Consider the following 11,384-nt stretch of genomic DNA (forward strand, 5'->3'; position numbering starts at 1 on the left):
GAAATTAATTTATAAAAAATATAATAAATATTTAAATATTATATTAATTATTAAATTTTCACTAATTTTAATTTTCATATTATATTGAAGAAGACAATTCAATGGTATTATGGTCAATATAAAATCTTGTCATGATCATTATTCAAGAATTATACATTATCACACCTTTTGAGGAGGGATATTTAATCACACAAATAACATGAATAGTGCGGGCTTTCAATCATAATCAAAGGCCTGCAGACTAAATAAAAAATGAACCAAACGCGAGATAAGTGATGATTATTTAATAATCATTCTCTGATCATGGCTACCAAACATAGCCCACATGTTTATCCTATCATGTATATCAAACTATGCTCAAATGTATTAAATATTTGTATATGTCGATGAACGAAACGTGTATATTAAATTAATTTTAAGAACATATTCATATGAACACGTTATTATTTTTTTTAGGCAAGAAAAATATAAGGTGTAAAATTAATAATATTTTAGACCTCATTCTTTAAAAAATTCAAACATAAAATTCTAAAACATAATCAGATGGCACGTTAATTTTACAGGCAAGCAAAATATACCTTATGTAAAATTAAAAACATTTTAGACCTCATATTTTAAAAAATCAAATATAAAAATCCCTATAAGAGAGGGTAATGTGTCGGAGTTTTTATAACATATGAGTTAAATGTGTTTGATTTAAAAAAAAATAAAGATATATTAATCTATTAATATTTGTAAGAGATTTTCTGTTTTTTAGACTTTTCGTAAGGGTATGTGCAATTAGTCATATATACGTTTGATCTTATGAGTACTCATTGTTGATACCTATGTAAGCATCACTGACGTCGCCTCATTGGTGCTCACTTAGATGCCAACAATATTAGCCCATATGCAAACACAGTTTTAATATATTGTCCATCATCGTACTCATTAATGATGTGACACTCATCTATTAGATATAAAATTTGGATGTGTTAAGCACATTCAATAGACGAGTATCACTTTATTGATGAGTACGGATGTGAATACATAAGATGAACAACACATCAAAATTGTATGTACATACATACATTTTATATATTTTCATGTTTCATATATAAAAATAGACTATCCGTTAAAAAAAAAAAAAATTGTCCAAAAAGTATCAGCATAACAAATGGGAAAGAAAATAGACTCATTTTGTAAGGTAAAAGAAAAGCACTCGGAAAGGCATATTTCCATTTGTCTCACACATCTTGCCATGGGTTAACGATTTGAATTACTTGGTGGATTGGTAGAATATTTGAATTCTATATCATGCGCATTGAAAGGGGAAAAAACTCTATTACTAGATTACTCATTTTAATTTCTTGCACAAGTAAAATGAATAAATTTTTTTTTATATTTTATTGATATGATTAGTGATGTCATAACACGAGTCATAATTACTATTTTTTTTTGGCAACAAACAATATTAGTTATAGAGACTTAATGTAAAAAAAAATACTTGTTTTAATTATAAATATTCACTATTTAGATTTAGTTAATACATGGTAACTCGACAGTTCAACCATGGGCTAAAGGGTTAAACTAGCAATCCACAAACCCGATGCTTTTGTCAACACTAGGACTGTGTTCACGGTTTATCGAACTCGAGATTTATCTCATTGTTGGGACATAGTGATCACTAAAAAACCATAAAATTACGGTCGAGAACTGTTAATGATCATTAAATTTTAGATGTTATAAGAAATTACTTTTTCAAATATTCAGGTGGCTTGATTATTTATATGAATTGTTGTCATAATATAGATCGAGTTGATTAATAAAATTTTGTTATGGATTTTAATTATTATTTGGATAACAATTATATTAAATATGTAATTTGCGGAGATAGTACTTGAATTTTTGTTTTTAAAATGGATTAGATATTATAGTTATGATTAAATTATATAAAAACGTTAATTATCTAAATGAATAGAATATTTAGTAAAAGCTAATTGGTATCGCAAAGTCTGAACACTAAACTTCTTTTGGAGCAGCCCGAGTCGAAACGTGGAAACAATTGATGATGGAGAGACACCTAAAATGCAGAAAGCATTGATTTTTCTCACCTTCTTGACATTAGTTTTCATAATTTATGAAGCCCACTTTCTGACCACCCCACTGTCTCGAAATTCACTTTTTTACTACACAACCATCACCTGTAGAACTGTTAAAAGTTGTAACCCACTACCATGTTTTTCTCTCATTTAAAATGACCTTTCTGTAAAACTTTCTTAGGAACTTTTCTAGTGTTTGTTGTATGTCTGAAATATTTAGCCACTTACATTTTTCTTGGCTTCATTTGAGTTTCAGAATTTCTCCAAGGTTAGACATTTATACTCCTCACGTTTGTTGTCTTATCTTTGGACTCCTAGAACTTCAATTTTTTCCACCGTTCTATGTACTACTGTGTGTAGAAGCTTTCAAAATGGTAATGTCTGTCATGTTGTGTTGCTGTACTGTTTTCTTGGTGTTATGAAAAAAGAATAGAGCCCATTTTGTTATATTTTCTTACAACCTCAAGTTCTTTGTTGAATGGTTTGCTGTGGCGACGGTTGTGGATTTGTTGGTGTTTCAGTTGCAGGAGGAAGGGTTGTATAAGCATCAATGGCGGTAAAGTTGGAGTCTTGAAGGGTGGGAGGTTTTGCTTTTATTTTGAATTAACTATTCTGTGTTTGGAGGGCAAAGTTGATATGGGTTTTGGAATATTTGTTTATTTTTTAGTTTTGGCACTTTCCTCCACGCCTGTGGTGGTTTGCCAACAACCCAATACAGATGTGTTTTATATCTTTGATTTCTTGCAAAAAATGGGAAAAAATCCATCGAAAGACTATGGCTTCTCTGGCTCATTTTGTTCTTGGAGAGTTGTGTCTTGTGATGACAAAGGTGAAAAGATTGTTAAGTTTGAGGCCTCTGGTTTGGGTTTGTCTGGTGTAATTCCTGAAACCACTATAGGGAAATTGACAAAACTTGAATACTTGGATCTTAGCAATAATGAAATCAGTGCCCTGCCTGTTGATTTTTGGAGTTTAGGCTCACTCAAGAATCTTAACCTTTCATATAACCAAATATCTGGAAATCTTCCTAACAACGTTGGCAATTTTGGGCAACTTCAAAGTTTGGACCTTTCATTCAACGCCTTTTATGGTAGTATCCCTGAATCTGTAAGCTCCATCACAACTTTGCAAGCTCTGAATCTCGGTAACAATATGTTTGAATCGAAAATTCCGTCGGGAATTACTCATTGCCCGTGGTTGGTTTCCATCGATTTATCTGCAAACAAGCTCAGTGGCCGTCTTCCTGAAGGTTTCGGGGCGGCTTTCCCTAACTTGATATTCTTGAATCTTGCTGAAAATGAAATTTCTGGCCGGGGTTCGGATTTCTTAGGGATGAATTCCATCGTCCATCTTAACATTTCGAACAATCTGTTTAAAGGTTCTGTTGTTGGTGTCTTTGAAGGGCCGCTGGAGGTGATAGATTTGAGCAGAAACCAGTTTCAAGGTCACATTGCCAAGGTAATTGTAGGTTCCACTTTCAACTGGTCGAATTTACGGTATTTGGATGTGTCTGAAAACCAATTTAGTGGGGAATTTTCCACTGAGTTGAATCGATCACAGAATCTCATTCACCTTAATCTTGCCCACAATAGATTTACCGAACAAGGTTTCTTGAATGTTGATTTGTTGACCAATTTAAAGTACCTGAATTTGTCTGAAACTAATTTGATTGGTCCTATTCCTAGTAGTATCTCACGACTTATCCATTTGAGAACACTGGATCTATCCAAAAACCATCTTAGCAGCCATATTCCTGCTCTTGCTACCGCTAATCTTAAAGTTCTAGACATTTCGTACAACAATCTTACAGGGGGTATCCCATTGATGCTCATCCAAAAATTCCATGAGATGGAAAGGGTAAACTTTTCTCACAACAACTTAAGTTTCTGTGGATCACGAATTTCATCTGAAGTCCTCCAATCATCTTTCATTGGATCGGTGAGCAGCTGTCCAATTGCTGCAAACTCAGACCTGTTCAAAAGAAAATCTTCGAGACATCGAGGATTAAAGCTTGCTCTAGCTCTTTCTCTATCAATGATATGTTTGCTTGTGGGATTGCTGTTTTTAGCCTTTCGATGTCGCAGGAAAACAAAAATGTGGGTTGTGAAACAGAAATCCTTCAGGGACGAACAAGTTATCTCGGGACCATTTTCATTCCAGACTGATTCAACCACTTGGGTGGCTGATATCAAGCAAGCGGCGTCTGTGCCAGTAGTAGTTTTTGAGAAACCGTTGCTGAATTTTACATTTGCAGATCTCTTGTCTGCTACCTCTCATTTTGATCGGGGGACCTTGTTGGCAGAAGGGAGGTTCGGGCCCGTTTATAGTGGAGTATTACCTGGAGGAATTCATGTCGCGGTCAAAGTTTTGGTTCATAGATCCACATTGACAGACGAGGAAGCGGCACGAGAGCTTGAACATCTTGGTCGAATCAAACACCCGAATCTGGTCCCGTTAGCTGGCTATTGTTTGGCTGGAGATCGGAGGATTGCCATTTATGAGTACATGGAAAATGGAAACCTGCAAAACTTGCTGTATGATTTGCCTCTTGGAGTTCAAGCTACAGAAGACTGGAGCATGGACACTTGGGACGATGAGAATAATGGGATACAAAATGTTGGCTCCGAGGGGTCACTAGTGACTTGGAAATTTAGGCATAACATTGCACTTGGCATGGCTCGGGCACTTGCATTTCTTCACCACGGCTGCTCTCCTATTATTCACAGAGACGTCAAAGCAAGCAGTGTTTATCTTGACTCCAACTTGGAGCCAAGATTATCGGACTTTGGGCTGGCTAAGATTTTCGGTAGCGAACTCGAGGATGAGGTTACTCGTGGATCACCTGGTTACATGCCACCAGAGTTACTTGATCCAGAAAGAAGCTCTCCAAAGGCACCAACTCCAAAATCTGATGTTTATGGATTTGGGGTAGTTCTTTTTGAGCTCATCACCGGTAAAAAGCCTGTTGGAGACGATTATCCGAATGAAAAGGAAGCAACATTGGTAAGTTGGGTGAGAGGGTTAGTGAGGAGGAACAAAGAATCATGGGCTATTGATACAAAGATCCGTGGAACAGCTCCCGATGGTCAAATCGTCGAGGCGTTGAAGATTGGATACCTTTGCACTGCTGAAGTTCCTTCAAAGCGGCCGAGCATGCAGCAGGTAGTTGGTTTGCTTAAAGATCTTGAACTGATCAAACAATGAACACAGTTAATCAGATAATCTTTTGATTGTTAAGCAATTTTTGTTATTTGTTATGTTGGTTTCATAACCCTGTTATAAAGATTGTATAGCAGCAGTAGTGACCAAGGTGACTTTGTTATATTTCATTGAGACCATTTATGTAATTCTGTGTCAATCCTTACTCGGAAGGTGATCGAAACGTGATGTTTACATTTAATTAAATTTACAATATTTGAGTTACTTATTTGCTATCATTTTTTTTTACTACGACAAATGCTTGAACTTATAATTGATAGAGTTCAGATAATGATTTTATTTAATGAGTTGTAGGTAGGGGTGTTCATCGGTTGGTTTGGTTCGATTTTCGGTTTTTTATTTCGGTTCTCGATTTTACAAATATATAATCCGATATCCGAACAATTTTTCTTCGATTCGGTTTTCTACCGAAATGGTTCGGTTATTTCGGTCGATTATTTTGGTTTTGATACAATTATTTAAATTAATAAGATAAATATATTGTAAAATATAATATGTTATCTTTTTACGTCATTTCTCAGTAAAACATTTAAATATAAAGTCTAAATAAATTACATAAACAACAATAAACTAAATATTATTCAAAATAATTCAACATTCACTAATATCATCTCAAAAAATATATAATAAAAATAAAATTATTAATTTAATGAAATTTTGATTTTTTCGGTCGGTTTGATTTTGACATTTATAATTCGAAATCGAACTAAATAATTTCGGTTTTAACATTTATATCTGAATTATAAATTCGATTTTTGGTTCGATTCAGTGTTCGATTTTTTCGGTTTGGATTTTCGGGTTTTTCGGTTTTATCCGAAACTTGAACGCCCTAGTTGTAGGTTGGACACAATTTTCTTTTATGATCAAATATGATATTATCACAATGTCATGAAGTCACCCCTATATCAAAAAGACACGAACTAGAAAAAAATTTTTTCTTCAAAATTATATAAGAAAAAAAAGGAAAATAATTTCTTTTCCTATTAATTTATCAAATTTCATGTTTTCATCTATTTGTCAAAGTGTGGTTTGATATGTTAACTTTGAATTTCAATCTATTTTGGTCAAAACGTTGACAAATCAGCAATTTTCAATGTCATATTAGTATTTTCTAGTATCACGTCGACTTTTTCATGTGTCACGTTAATAATCGGACCACACTAAATTTTTCCTCAGTTTAGGTTTACAAAGCCAGTTGGTGGGTAATGTGCTTTCATTGAGAAATATCTGCCTCAGGAAGTTGTCGTATATTTGTGTCATGTATAAGTCGGAATTGTTCGTTTTCCGGAAGAAAGAAAAAATCAATTTTATCTCAAGATTGTTATAAAAACAATTAATATATAAAAAATTTATAAAAATAATTAATTTGATCGTTCTTAATTTTTTATTTTGCGAAATAACATTCAAACATACAGAAATATAAAGCTTGAACAATGATTAAAATTGAGAATGTTAGATTTTTAATTTTATAGCAAAACAAACGTCATTTTCTTAAATTTCTCTATTATTCTCGTACTTGAGAAGGTCTCTTGTGAGACGGCCTCACGAATTTTTATGTATGAGACCGATCAACCATTCCAATATTCACAATAAAAAGTAATACTCTTAGCATAAAAAATAATACTTTTTCATGGATGACCCAAATAAGATACCCGTCTCACAAAATACGACCCGTAAAACCGTTTTACACAAATTTTTTCCCTCGTTACTCGTGTTTCTCATATTTTTTTACCAAGAAGGAATTTGATGGTGATGCTAACACTCCATAGGGTCTCCGTATTTTCACTTTGGGGATTTAAATAGATATATATGTGGTCTTATAAGACCCGATATATCAAATTTACATTATATTTTCTCATGATTTTTTTCATGTATTTTCGAGATTTTTGATATGACACTATTTCGTTTTAGTAAAATCTCGACCTCTTCGACCAAATACTGAAAAAACAAACCATCAGAGGACCACTGTACCGACCCGTCATGGAGTCGCATTCATCAATTGTACGTGCCTGCTATCATTTGCGAATGGGACGACGATTGTTAAATACACTTTTTGACAAATACATTAAAGATTCTGTTAGAGTAGATGCCCTGTAAGCCAACTGTTGACTGAGAAATTTATTGACTCAAGTGTAATAAACAATCTTTATTTTAATATAATTTACTTTTTAATGGTTTCGTTATACTTTATCTGTATACACATGCAAGCAGCATAGATAAAGTCCTTGATTATGCTTTAATACAAATGAATCGTAATTCGATGTTGAAACTCATTTGTAAACACTGCATATTCTAAATTCGTTCCTAGTCGATTCAGCCGCCTAAAATAGGGATAAAGGTCGCTTGAGCTCGAGACTAGCATCTGTGATGTTGTGTACTGCGTTTTTTGGTAAGGGCATAGAGATGTCCAAACATGCAGATGGGTAGTCATATGATGATTATACCGAACAACCCTCCATCGGATTTTCCAAGTGGTTATCATTCATCGAGAGGATAAGTCTGTGGTTATGATTGTACACCATTAGTCCTTACGACCCGGGACAACACTGAGGCTCTATATGCTAGGGCTGTGCTTTGACTCGTTTACCGGCTTCAGGAGAGTCATCAGGTGGCGAGGTTGGGTATAGTTGCGACACATATAGGAGCCAGTGCATTGTAGTCGGGGATTCACCGCTCACCTACGGGTGTGGATATCCTATGTGGTCTGATGTAATAATAGTGCATGGAATCTCTGGCCAGAGTATGAGATTTACGTTAGAGAAAGAGTTCTCCAATAGTACACGCGATGCCACTATTATATTTATCACATAGTTATCGAATTAATATGCAACCCTCGATGAACCAATGGTTGCAGATTCGATCGGGATATATGAGATGAAAGGACCGTACTGTACGTTAATCATAATCGATTGGTTCTTGTAGGCACTATCAGTGATACCTAGGGGATCATGGGGCGATGCTACTAGACGCTCTTACCATGATCCGATGGGTGCAATCAGAAATGAGTTCTGACATACTTGATCAAGGTGTTGATGAAAAGAATGAGGCTAACTAGGGTAAGCCCGAATAAGAATAAATGTTATTATGAATCACAAGGAGTAATGAACCCACGGCTAGCTGTATCCCTGAACCATTGAGGGTCACACAAGTACTGTATCGTTTGTTCCCGTTGAGAGAATAAATTCAAGAAGTTGAATTTATATTATGATATAGTAAATTCAAGGAGTTGAATTTATGATAATTAAATTTTGAGAGAATAAATTCAAGGAGTTGAATTTATGAGATAGTAAATTCAAGAAGTTGAATTTATGAAATTTGGATAGAATAAATCCAAGGAGTTGAATTTATAAGATTTGATAATTTAATTTATTAAACTCAAAAGTTGGGTTTATTAAATATTAAATTTTGGAGATGATAAAATTCAAAGAGTTGAATTTATAATTTAAATATTAAATTCAAATGTTGAATTTATAATGTATTTAATTTATTAAGCTCAAAAGTTGAGTTTATTAAATATTAAATTAAATATAGTGGAAAGTATGTTTAATGGGCTTGTAGGAGTACAAGTCCAACATACTAAATAATTAAATTTCTTAATGGACTTTGATTAATTAATTAAACTAGTTGGACTAGCCCAATTAATTAATCAAGTCCATTAATGTTAATTAAGTGTATTAGGTTTTGGCTTAATTATAAATAGGAGTGATCAAGTCATAACCCTAGCCTCCACCTTCACAATTTTCGAAAATCACAAGTTTATCTCTCCAAAATTTCGGCCACTTCTTTTTGAAAAAAAGTTTGAGCCGTCTCTCAGTATTTGATCTCCAACGCAAAACTTCTTCCAATTTTCTAGTGCAAATTGGAATAGGAATAAATCATCTAGTCGTGGACCTGATTAGAAGAATTAACAAAGGAGCTTTTGAAGAAAGTTTGTAGGGATTCATCAAGAGCTAATCCGTTTATACCGGATTAGTTGGAGTCAAGTGATTTAATTCACAAAGGTATAATATTCTAACTCCCTATGAATGTTTAATCGTAAAACCATACGAGCGTCCAAATCAAATATATTTTGATTGTCAAATAAAAATAAAAATTTTAAAACTTCCGCTGCGTTTGGGCGCGTAGAAAACCAAGATCCAACAGATTTCTCTCAGATACGTAGTGTGACGAGTTTCTATTTTATTTTATAGAAATAAAATATTACATAGAGATTTGCATCATAGACAAGTACAAATGTAGTGTTAGACCAATTAATATTGGAAAATTATTTCGAGTAGATAACTTTAGAATATTAATTTGTTAAATCTTATTTACGGTGAATGAAAAATTAATTTTCGAAGATGGCCCATTAAAGACTCGACAAGAAAAAGTATGGAAAGTCATTATGGAGGGTCATAACCTTTCTATGTAATGTCATGTTGTAGCCATTAATCAAAAGGCTTACAACTTTCCATCATTTATAAATAGAACTCTCACATTTTGCAGAATGATTTTTTTTTAGATTTCACTAGGAACATATTGCATGAAAAAGCTATCAAATTTATATTATTTAACCTTTTTGTGTTCACCTTTGAAGGGAATTCAAAAAGTATATAGAAGTTCGTCAGATTTTATGATTTGGAATGCTCTTTTCACAAAACGAAAGTCTTTTACTTGGGAAACGATTGTTATGTTTCATAAGCAATGCATGTGGGGAAAATTCGTCTTAAAGAATTAGAGTTGACATCTAGCATCGACTTACATTTTGTTCGTGCTTTGTTCTATTGCTTGTTGTGAGATAAACTGCAACAACTTCTAAACAATTTCAGATGTACAACTCTCAATTACCCAACTAACTTAAGACAAATTTTACTGTGCATTCTGAAATGAGTTCTTCATCCTCTGCCCTTTTTTTAGCGACTGTTCCAGTGGCACATGGTGAGAAACCCGAGAAGTTTGCAGGTACCGACTTCAAGACATGGTAACAAAATATGATATTTTCTCACCACCTTGAATCTGGTAAGGTTTTTGCATGAGAGGGCTCCAACGATATCAAAGAAGAAAATTGACAATGACAAGATAACGGCTTATGAGATAAGGGAAATGATAATTATTGATGCCATGATTATATCCTCAACTGTTGGAATAACATGTTATATGACATGTATAGTCAAATGAAAACTACAAGAAAATTATGGATATCATGATTAAACGTCTATAACTATACCAAAAATTATAGATGTCAGCCAAAACGCAACTTTATTTTCTTATACTTGTAGCAGTACGTAGTGCACCTACTTGTTTGTTAATGGACCGTGCTGTTAGACCCATCAGTCTAGAGAGGTGTATGTATATCTGTTGGTGTTGTCTCATATCGTTCATTGATCAGTCTTACCATTTCTCTACCGTCGCCCTGTCCCCAACAGAGATAGTATTACCTATTAAGATCTTGTGTCATTCTTCATAGACCACTTAGTCAACAAGATCAAGCAACGCAACGTCAGCAGCTTAACGCACTAGAACTTTCCAAGTGGTCACCTATCTCGATACTACTCTCACTCATGCATGCTTAAACCAACATCCCCCCCACCCCAATAAGTATATAAATATGCTTCCTGTGAGAATTGAACCCATGACTTCCATATTGTAACAATTGTTAAGATCAAACGCTTGCCATTAGATGAAAATTTATACATATTAGCTAATGCTTAACTTTATTTTCTTGTACTTGTGGCAACGCAGAGTGCACATACTTGGATGTAAATGAGTCATGTTGTTAGGCTCATAAGTTTGGAGATGTTTGTGTCTATCCGTTGGTGTTGTCTGATATCTCTTAGAGATCAGTCTTACTATTTCCTTGTCGTCGGCCATGTCTCCAGCATAGTATTACCCGGATCTGACGTCATTCTTTTATGGTCCACTTAGTCAACCATATTAAGCGGCACAATTTCAACAGTTTGACGTACGAGAACTTCTCAGGAGACCATGCATCCCAATACTACTCTCACTCATGCACGCTTAACCCAAATGGAGATCCTCGAAAAATAAATAAAATCAGAAAATGAGGATTTGGATAAATTCTCTAGATTTTTAAATTGTGGACTC

The 11,384-nt window shown here is 34.0% G+C and overlaps 1 protein-coding gene across 1 annotated transcript; it reads left to right on the plus strand.

Moving 5' to 3' along the window:
• The first annotated feature begins 2,236 nt into the window (after window positions 1-2,236).
• Window positions 2,237-5,508, plus strand: LOC140963057 (probable LRR receptor-like serine/threonine-protein kinase At2g24230). The gene has a single exon (XM_073422273.1). The coding sequence runs from the start codon at window positions 2,718-2,720 to the stop codon at window positions 5,283-5,285; it is 2,568 nt and encodes an 855-aa protein (XP_073278374.1). The 5' UTR covers window positions 2,237-2,717; the 3' UTR covers window positions 5,286-5,508.
• Window positions 5,509-11,384: the final 5,876 nt, after the last annotated feature.

This window comes from Primulina huaijiensis, chromosome 17, assembly GCF_012295235.1.
Source record: "Primulina huaijiensis isolate GDHJ02 chromosome 17, ASM1229523v2, whole genome shotgun sequence".
NCBI classification, from domain to species: domain Eukaryota; kingdom Viridiplantae; phylum Streptophyta; class Magnoliopsida; order Lamiales; family Gesneriaceae; genus Primulina; species Primulina huaijiensis.

What these genes read in the sequence shown, in the direction of transcription:
- LOC140963057 (XM_073422273.1), top strand. Translation starts at nt 2,718, where the DNA reads ATGGGTTTTGGAATATTTGTTTATTTTTTAGTTTTGGCACTTTCCTCC.